Source organism: Myripristis murdjan, chromosome 12 (genome assembly GCF_902150065.1).
Source record: "Myripristis murdjan chromosome 12, fMyrMur1.1, whole genome shotgun sequence".
Taxonomy (NCBI): domain Eukaryota; kingdom Metazoa; phylum Chordata; class Actinopteri; order Holocentriformes; family Holocentridae; genus Myripristis; species Myripristis murdjan.
Window position 1 is genome coordinate 18,819,366 of NC_043991.1, and position 10,442 is coordinate 18,829,807.

At 40.9% G+C, this 10,442-nt stretch overlaps 1 protein-coding gene across 2 annotated transcripts; it reads right to left on the bottom strand.

Annotated features, from left to right (window-relative positions):
• Positions 1–368: 368 nt before the first annotated feature.
• On the bottom strand, positions 369–10,268 carry LOC115368488 (leukemia inhibitory factor receptor-like). 2 transcript variants are annotated; one of them, XM_030064596.1, is made up of 18 exons: positions 10,015–10,268; positions 9,731–9,900; positions 8,459–8,616; positions 8,211–8,364; positions 7,838–8,101; positions 7,600–7,726; positions 7,271–7,419; positions 6,997–7,142; positions 6,761–6,911; positions 5,168–5,229; positions 4,863–5,085; positions 3,989–4,165; positions 3,781–3,882; positions 3,497–3,673; positions 2,393–2,521; positions 1,737–1,830; positions 1,536–1,602; positions 369–1,353 (listed from the first exon to the last, which is right to left on the bottom strand). In XM_030064596.1, exons 2-18 carry the CDS (start codon positions 9,798–9,800, stop codon positions 934–936), a joined length of 2,670 nt encoding a protein of 889 aa, XP_029920456.1. In that variant the 5' UTR covers positions 9,801–9,900; positions 10,015–10,268; the 3' UTR covers positions 369–933. The 2 variants fall into 2 exon arrangements, with proteins under 2 accessions (XP_029920456.1, XP_029920457.1); XM_030064597.1 differs by having other exon boundaries at positions 10,001–10,268.
• Between the last annotated feature and the right edge of the window lie 174 nt (positions 10,269–10,442).

Here is a 10,442-nt window from a genome sequence, read left to right on the forward strand (position 1 = left end):
TAGTTTGGTCTCATGCAAATTTAAAAAAAAAAAAAAAAAAAAAAAAAAAAAAGCATTGGAGCTTTCAGTGGAACCTAATGTCTGTTAGTCCTCATTCAGCATCACCGGCCTGTCCTGGTGGATGTGTGCGCCTCCATCATTAAAATGTGTGTGTGTGTGTGTGTGTGTTATCTAAATGTAGTGTAATTGATTATGTGTTCTATACCAAACCAGCCTGCTTGACAGTTTTCACTCATTTGAAGGTCTGTATTCATGTTCACTGTAACTCGTGATGGTCAATGGATTTTCCTTGTCTTTCATTTTCTCACTTTATTTCCATACCAACATGATACATAAAGCACATAACAAATGTAAGCTGTACAAATGTAATGTAAGATGTATATATTGCATCGATCTATAGTGACCGATATAGTCACCCATTTTTTAACCCTACACTTCTTCATGTGTGTGTTGGAAGCTCTGGAGCTTTAAAGAAGAGAAGGTCAAGAGAAACTTTGTCACAGTCCCATCACTATACAGGCACATATACACAGTCCCAGTCCCATCTGTATACATGGCTCCAGTTACATGTAGCCTGACAGCAAATTAAAAGGAATATTCAATATCTGCCAAACACATTGTGCAGCCTATAGAACATGGGTGCAAATAAAGAATGGGGCCTTGCATTTATGATACTGTGAGTCCTGGTACAGTGTGTGACTTTAGTACAGCAGACTTCAATCGTCTGCATTCATCAAACCAAATCATTTGGTTAATGACATTTTATACAGACATGGAAGTTGCATTTACTCAAATCTTTACACGCACATTAAATTCACTTTTTTGAAGCATCATAATATATCCCCGTCCTAAAAGTGCGGTGTGACACACGCCTGCAGTGACTATTTGGACGGTGAATGTGGTGTGAAAAGGTTCATCTGGAGCATCTGGTGTTTAAATTGGACTGCTGGTTTCCTTTAGACTCTGAGGCTGGTAACCAGCGCAGTTTTTCTCTGCACACGTCACATCCTGAAGCTCTCGACTGGAGGGAGACACTGAGCCCACACCAGGCTGCTGTATATACTGCTCATCAATGTGCAGGGCCACGTTGTACGACGGGTTCTCCAACATGCCTCTGAATGGAGGTAAGAGGTTTTTGCTGATTAAAGGGAGGGCTGCTGGGCTGCTGTTTCTCAGGGGCTGGTTGCAGTAAGCATTGGGAGACTGAGTTTGTGTCACAACACAGGGGCCTTCCTCCTCCTGGCTTATATCGCCATCGACTGGAGTTAGTTTACTGCACAGCTCGGGCACTTCCACAATATCTGTTTCACTGTCTCGTGAATCATATTGGAGCCTGTATTGAGCAGGTTTGTCCTGCAAAACAGAAATGAAATGAGCGGAGAGCCACACAACAGGATGAGAGCGATGGTAGATGGATGGACAAAATGCAGTGGATTCAAAGTGTTGAAAGTCTGTTGAAACTGATGAAAACTATCAGCTGAGTGACGCTGGAGGGTCAAATAAATGCACGTGAGCACGTGGTTGTGAGAACCTACCAGTGATGTCAACCAGTTACCAGTCAGAATGGGCTTTGGGATGGGAGGATAGACCTTCTGTTTGACACTGTTGAATGGAAAATTGCATGAAAATAAATACTTTGTAGCGAAAACGCTGACTGTACTTAGTCGTTGTGAATAAATAGGATCTGGCAACAAATGAGCATGTTACACACTGAATCATTACAAAGATGTACTTACCATGCCCAGTGTCTGTAACAAAGGATAGTAATGAGGGAAAGGAGAACGAAAACGCTGACTAGGGAAATGATGATGACCATGATCAAGTTATCAGCTGTTGGATTAAGAAAGATATGTTAGATTATTAAGAAATGCTTGTGATTAAATCCAGCATTTATAAGTCTTTTGTTTGTTTTGTTAAAATATTACTAAAACTACATATCAGCAAATCTGCATCTGATTTTTGATTGTGCACTATATATATGTGTGTGTGTGTGTGTGTGTGTGTGTGTATGTATGTATGTATAGTGCATTCAGAAAGACCCCCTTCACTTTTTTCACTTTTGTTATGTTGTAGCCTGATGCTACAATCATTTAAATTCATTTTTTACACTACACTTAGTACACCATAATGACAAAGTGAAAACAGAATTGTAGATTTTTTTGTAAATATATTAAAAAGGAAAAACTGAAATATAAAAGTGAAGGGGGTCTGAATACTTTCTGAATGCATACATATATATATATATATATATATATATATATATGCATCCTGTGTGTGTGTGTGTGTGTGTGTGTGTGTATATATATATATATATACACACACACACACACACACACACAAGGGTGTGGAACAGCATGTGTCATTTTTAAAGAGAAGCAGTGTAGCAACATACTGGCTGATGACATGGTTACTGATAAGGATGTATCACCACACTCTCCTATCGATGTCAGTGACATCACTTTGAAGGTGTAGGAGCTGACTGGGAGGTTTCTTGCAGTCAGGCTGGTTGCTTCTGGGTTGTCTTAATAAAAACCAAGAGAAAGAAATGGAAAATCCATTACAATTAATCCTGAGCAAGTTTGAAGATCCACATGTAACAGCACCTAGGAAGTCTGTTAGACTCACTCCTTTGGTACAAATAAGATTGGGATGACTCAAAAACTCAACAGTTTGCAGGTTTAGAACTGACTCAGTAGAGCAGCAGTCGTCTATTTTAACTTGGTAAGACATGGTTTCAGTCTGCAGAAACTCACATGGTAAGGTTCAGCCCAGCTCTCTCGATCACAGTTGTGATGTTTAAAGACAACACCAGTGATTCTGCATGTTTAGCATAATATCAACAAAATGTATATGCTTCCTGTTTCTGTTCATCTTTTCCCAAAACAGTCATTTTAGAACTCCAATTTTCTCCATTTTCCTCCCTTTCATGCAGCCACCGGTTTGCATTCATTCCACTACAATATGAAAAGAAATTTTTAGAGTCTGCAAAACTTTCCTCACACCAGCATTCCATCACCATAATGGTTGTCCACAACAACAGCACTGTTGTGTTTTGATTACTTGAAATTGGGGTGGAGTGAAACGGTCCCTCTGCCAGAAAATAGTCCCCAGGGAAACGTTTGTTTTACACAGCCAATCAATAGTTCTGTGGTTTATGAATAGCGATGACTATTTTAGCTGCAGAAGATGGGCGCTTCAACCAAGAGTCATATTTGAAAATGGAGGGATTTTGACTGTTAAATCTTTAGAAACTCCAAATGATTTGCAAAATGGTTTGTTGCAATGTAAAACATGGCGAAATTGTAGTAAATGGGTCAAACAGTCAAAATCACTGGTATGGTCCTTTAAAGTCTTCTGTTAGAGGTACAGTCCTCTGTGCATTTGAATGATGTCAGTCATTATGATGACATGTTCAAAGTGCAGTCTCACAGTTATTATTCTTCACAGCATTACTGACAGCATGTCATGATTTGAAAATTAATGGCCATCATCATACCTGTGCTGACACTGGACATTCTGCCATGACCCTGGTGGTGTTCAGAGTTGGTAGTATAATACATAACGTAGCCTTGAATGAAGGCACTCTGGCTTCTTAGAGAGATGGCAGGCCAGGAAACCTCAACATCTGAACCCAGCTGCTTCCATGTCAACTCAAACTGCCCAGGTTGAATTTCTGCCAAAGCAACAGCATAACACAGGTGAGACACTGTGTATTCTGGCTCAGTCACACTAAACATAAATACACTACGCTGCAGGAGAGTCATAAAATGCACTCCTTACCTGTCTCTCTTACATAGCCCTCTCTTCTCTCCAGGAGCTCTGGGGCTCCTGGGGTGCAGGCATATATGGACAAAGAGTATCTCACTCCATCTGTGAAGTTTTCTGAGAGGACACACGGCGAGATTGGAGGAGGAAATGCATTGTCATCTTGCTACAACTCTCACACAAGGACTGAGAGAGAGAGAGGTGCTGTTCTCCCTTAACTCACCTGATAATACTGTGGCAGTAGTTACTCCAAGAGGCACTTTGACCCACTCCACACTGCAACTCCCCAAGCTGGGACACCAGTCCACTACGTAGCCACAGCTAGCTGCAGGGTTAGCAGGCCAGGACACGTGGAAACCACCGTTTGCGCCAGTGATGAGAGAGACGTTCATCACCCTGCCTGAAAACAAACCGTCCTCATCAGCTGCACTTCTTAAGAAAACATCGGTTAAGTCTGAGCTAAAATTAGAGCTGCAGTGGAGCTCTTGAGCAAAATGATTTTCCATTCAGATAACTATATCTCAGGGAAGGCTCCTTCGCCCTCAGACTAAAAAGTCAGAACACAACCTCAGTTTTTATTCGTCTCACTTCCGGCCCTCCATAGGATTCTTATTCTTACTCCATTTCTCCAAGGACCTTTGGGTGTTACAGATATCTTATTGCTTTTAAGTTATCCACCATGGCATCGCATGAGGCCAGGGTGTGGGGTGCCATGTCAGCATACTGAGTGATAAACACATCTATTGCATTTTCATCAATAAAACACATATTTGTTGTTCTGACTGCATTGTCATGCTTGAGGACCCAGGACACAAGTTGTCAGACATAGCAACTTCTAGAATGGATGTGACTATAATATTCAGACCCTTTGATAAAACCTAGTCAAGCATGTGGCCTGGATTATTGGGGTCATGATTATTGGGGTACTGATATTGAGAATCAGAATCAGAATCAGATATACTTTATTGATCCCTGGGGGAAATTTTAAAGTTTTAAATAATATTCACAGTAACTCATCAAAGTCATATTTATTTCATGGCCCTTCAAGACCTGAATATTTCATTAACTGAATGAAAGCAAGCCCTTGAGCTTCGTACCTGGATGGTGCCTGGGGACGGTGATGGCTGACGGAGACGACATGCCGTGCATATTCTGAGCTGTGACGGCCACAAGATGCTCCTCATCGGCGTCGAGACTGAGAGCAACACTGCGCTCATGTGGAGGAATTTCTCTTTTATGTTGTGGTTTCTTCTCTGAGGCCTTTGCCCAGGTCACCTCATACGTTATGATCTCACCATGACTCTGGTTTGCCAGTAGTGTCTGCAGAGGAAGATTATCATCAGTCTATTGTGGTTCACCTAGTACAGCACAATCATACAAACCGTACTCTCACCCCACGTACTTTCCATACTATAATAGTTTGGTTGCTCCCCGTCTGCATCCACACATCTAGTGCGTCTGGAACTGCAAGGCAAACACACAATATTTTAAGAAAATGAATTAGTTGCTTGTATTTGGTACACTGACTAGATTATTATTAAGTCAAACTGGGTTTAAAGAGTAACTAGCCACCAAATCAAAATCTGTGTGAAGCCTGACCTCTAGTGGTGAAAAGTGGGGCGCCTGGGGATGCTTGCATATAACAGCTTTAGTGAGCTTTGACCTTAAGTTTTCACTCAAGTATCCCTTTACCTTAAGTTAGCTGCATAAAATCACTTGAGGGAAAACTTAAGTGAGAGGTGAAAAAATACATTCATGTAAATTAAGTTTTGACCGTTGTAAAAAACACCTTTGTGGATACTTCATCCCTAATGCATAATTTTTTGTATCAGGTGCTCACTGTCCAATGCAAGAAATTGGATCTGTAATTTTATGATTCAAAAGTTTGTGCTTTTGACTGGATACACTTGTGCATGCATGCTTTATGACCAAGTATGAGAGGATTTTGCAGAAGTGGTCTTTGCAGCAAGATTTGAGTTCAAATCTTTGTGTTTGGGAACTACTGAGCATACGACTAGATAATGGAGACTTGGATTATACAGCATGACAAGTGTGAGCTTTTTAAACAGAACATTTTGTAGAGTGTTTTGCTGTTGGAAAATCTTTTCCATTAGATCACGAGGGCCAATGTTTTCGGAGTAGAAATTTACCATGAGGGCTTGAGAGTAAAATGTTCTTTGAAAGCTGAAGGCAGCACATGGTGAGTACTTGACACAAATATATCAGTAAATTTTTGAAATTTTGAAATTGATTAACTCAAGCTACAGTCAGAGTTCCTTCATTTGAACAACACAGGACTTTCAAAAAATATTTTGGCTGCATTTATGAACATGGAAAACAATGAAGAAGGAGGATTTTTAGGGACAGAAATCCCAGGAATTTTAGATCTAGAAACAGAAACCCCTCACCTGTCAGTACACCAGTCAGAGGTTAATGTAAATTTATAATATAAAATAACACAAGGTACCTCAACCATTGTATTTTTTCACTAATTTATTTGCAAAGCTGTAAATGATAAACAGACAAGCAAAAAAAGAAAAAGAAAAATACATTCTCTTTTGGGTGGTAAAATTTTCACTTTGTCAGTTTTTGATTAGTTGTAGCTTAAGTCTTTATGTCGCTATGGCAACCAGCTGTGACACATCAACCTGATTTGATTTTTAAAACGTTGTTGCTGCAAAACACTTAAGTGTAACCCTTAACTAAGCGGAGTGGTCAAAAAGCTAACACAGTGCACTTCAGTAAACCACTTAGGTTAGATGGTTTATCCCTTTAAGTATTTAAGATAGAATGAATCTTCTGGATGCTATATGCAAGCGACCCCTGCTCTTTGGAGGCCGGTGATGTCACCACCTGTTGTGCTCTCCTGGTGGTAACATCACCTGCCACCAAAGACCAGGCACCCTACTTTTTACCATTAGAACTCAGGACTCACACCGATGTGGGTTAGGGTTTAGTTTAGGCTTTTTGTCAGTTTATGCCATTTAATACTCACTGTCGCCCTTGGTGTGAAAGGTGCTGGCACTGTTTTCACTCCACTTCCAGAAATGCTGTTTTGTTCCACATCGAACCTTTGCTGTGTACGCCTGATTAGGAATCAGTCCACTCAAAACTGCAAAATTAAGACCGACTCCAGAGTAATTCCTCTAGAAGCAAAATAAGAACAAGATGAACGCTAAGCAAAGGATTTTATTTAACGATGTCTCGCACTCGGTCTGGTTTTCAACTCACTGTGTGCGTTTGTCCATAGTAGTTCAGCTGTATTTGACACAGGAGATCTAGCTCATGGTACTTTTGTATCCCCCAACTCCACTCCAGAGTGACGTTTCTGGCGTTCACAGTTAAAGCTGCGACGTTCTCTGGAGCGAACATGTGCACTGAAACAAGAGTCACAGTGTCCAGCCTCATTTACAAAACAGTGGTGGCAAAGGTCTGCATAGAGCCACACACATTATTTTAGTGCTTAGACTGCAGGGATGAAACTTTGATCTTGATATTACACTACCTCTTTTTGTCAGGTCTGCTTGGTCTGTCAACTCCATCTTGCCAAGCACATTTTGGGCTGTAAGTGTCCAGTTCCTCTCACCAACATTTACTTCCACGCTCTGTTTGCATCTGCACTTATTGGATTTTTTATCACAAGCTGAACATGGTCTGTAATACAGATGGGAAGAGTTACATGTAAACAAACAGGACACTAATCCAGCAGCACTGAACCAAAGGGCATAGTGGACACCAGGGTTTTTTTTTTTCTTTTGAAATGGTGACTACACCCCTGAGTTGAACATGTGGTGTAACATGTTGGATGCAGGCCTTTAGCTTCTTCAGTCATACCTTCCAAGCAGCTCATACTCTGTGCGATTCTTTCTGCTCAGGTGTGTATCTCTCTTTACGCTCCACTGACATTCGACTGACATCAGATCCCGGCTCTCACACTTCAGGTCCCCGACATCTGGCCGGTCTGAGGCAGGACAAGACCAGTATCACACAGCAGGATCTCACACTACTGGGACACCCGGATACATGCAAAGTCCAAAATATCACAGTTCAATGAAAAACAAGTCATACTTACAGCCAACATACACGCAGGTACCATGATCATCGCTGTTACATCTCACATTAGTGCGACACCGATCTGACGGACCATGCAGGTCAACAGTCAGGGCGTATGTCTGGTTGCTGATCTTGGTAGTGTTCACCGCAGTGCTGTTTCCCCGTGCATACATTTTGTGGAATTGCCCCCCTGGCTCCAGGATGCAGCAGAAGGTGAATCTGCTGCCAACCTCGAATATTCTGTCCATCGGGTAAAGCTTTGGTCGTTGTTGGGGGCTGGTCTCTGCAGATCAGTGTGGGATCAAAAGATATGTGAATAAAATCCACATCATGGTCATGTTTTTAATCATCAAAGCGTATAAAATGAGGTATACTGGAAGCTGAATATTAACCGGGAACCGCCTGCACTGAGCTCCAAGGGCTTGTGTGGTTTTTGTTTCGGGAACGGACTCTCACAGAATGGGAAGCACACTCTAATGCCCAAGGGGGGCTCCAACTCCAGGAGTGAGTAGATCCGATCTGATCTGCCGTCACAAAAACTTCATCCTGCAGGTTTTCACAACAGTGAAAGCGATGTCAGCATCTTGTTATGTAAGTCACTGATCTGGCCTTACAGATGCAGCAACAGAAAAACTCTTACATGGTGTAACGGCTCATTTCCCCTCAGAACCTGCAGCTCATAGATCAGCAAGTCATGTCCTGTGGAGCAGGACGAGTCGTCTTCCCATGTCACGAGGATCTTCTGCTTAGAGGAGTCATGTGTCCCCATCATATCCCGAACTCCACACTGTGGGACACCTGCATGGAAAATTACACCACATTTTCAATAGGATATAAAAGCCTCTTCCACACCAGAGAAAAAAGTCTTGGTGACAAAAAAAAAAGTGACAGGTACAGCGGTAAAAAATATAGGCCACAATCCAAAAGGAAAAAAACATGTATTAATAATAATAATGATAATAATAATAATTGTAAAATGTATGTGTGTATGAGCAGGGAGCAGACCTGTCGCTGATTGTTTCCTCTTGCGCCTTTTTAACTGAGTTTTGTAAAGTATATCTCTTTGCACCCCATGTATCACAACTTTATATGAATGTAACTTAATTCTCAATCATAGTATTTTAATTACTCCACCATCTTAACTTATCTCTGTATATATTAAGGCGTTTGGTACATCTGACCTCTGACTGGGAGGTAATTCACCTCATGTACTTTTTAAATCTTGTGAAAAATGAATTCCACTCCAAGATAGATGAGTATAGTCTGAATCTGAATCTGATACACACACACACACACACACACACACACACACACACACACACACATGCACACACATCATTGGACTTCTCTCTTTGATGAAACACAGCCGTCCCTGGACATTTGGAGGCCCTTTCATTTTATTCATGTAGGTCCAAAAGAAGAACAACCTGTGAGATTTTATTTACCCCTCTGAATGCCAATTTTGTTTCATTTTTTGGTGTTTGTTTTTCCTACAATTTTGAAGGATTTTTTTTTAAATGTACAATTATAATGAAAAAAAAAAAGTTTCACAGTGATTTTGATCATTTTTTGTTAATGTTTTACTTTTTTTTTTTTTTTTTTTAGCAAAATTTCAGGTCATTTTCTTTCCAGTTATTGCAAAAGCAAATTTCTTCAGGTTTTAAAGTCTTGATTGAACTTTAAAAAGATAAAAAGAACAAATTGGTTGATTGGCTGTGGGGGCCCTAAATGAAGGAAAGGGCCGTTGGTGCTGGGTCTGATCTGCCTGATGGGTCCCACGGCTCTGGAAATCGCCTCATGTGCGTCACACCGAGATCACTGATATATTTTACAAAACGTCACAAGTTAGCAGATCATACTGGCCCTGCTGAGTGAGGCTTACGAATGAAGGTGTAAAATGAGAAATACTCACCATTATCAGGGCCATTTCCGAGCTGTGTGCCTGTGCAGAACAGTGTGGCAAATAGAAGCCAAGTGAACATGATAGTGCTCCAGAAAGGTCGGTATGTTATGAAATTAGTCCATTCATCACAGAGATGGGATCAAAAACACGTGGGACTCTTCATTTATAGTCCTGGATGCCTGTTAAAGAAAATGTGCAGGCCATAAGCATAAGTCATAAGCAATTTAAGGAGTTAAAATGGGAAAATGGGATTCAAATGGAATTAAAATGGTTACTTACAAAATAGAGCTCACCTTGTTGTCAGTATACCAGTTGCTTGGACCGTCCAAGAATGAGCTAAGATCGAGGACGAAAATGAAACTGGAAAGAAACACTTTTCTGTGGAATCCGGGCACTTGTTTTCTCTCCCCCAAGTCACATGTCGAAAATCCCCACTTTAACAAGATACAAATGCGTTCAAAATGAGCAAACAATCACACTAATGCTTAATCTAAGAGCTCTGAAAATCCATTTGCTGTTTGTGGTAATGATTGTGAAATCCATGAGGAGTTATTTTCAGGAAGAGGGGAGGCTGCTTTCTCGTAATCCTGAGTCACAGTGGCCAGATCAGACATGTTGAACTTGTTTTGATAGCTGTGGGACTGGCTAAAAAAAAAAAAAAAAAAAAGGAAAAGAAAAGAAAAGAAAAGAAAAGAAAACCGACCACTGTCCACTGGCAGTG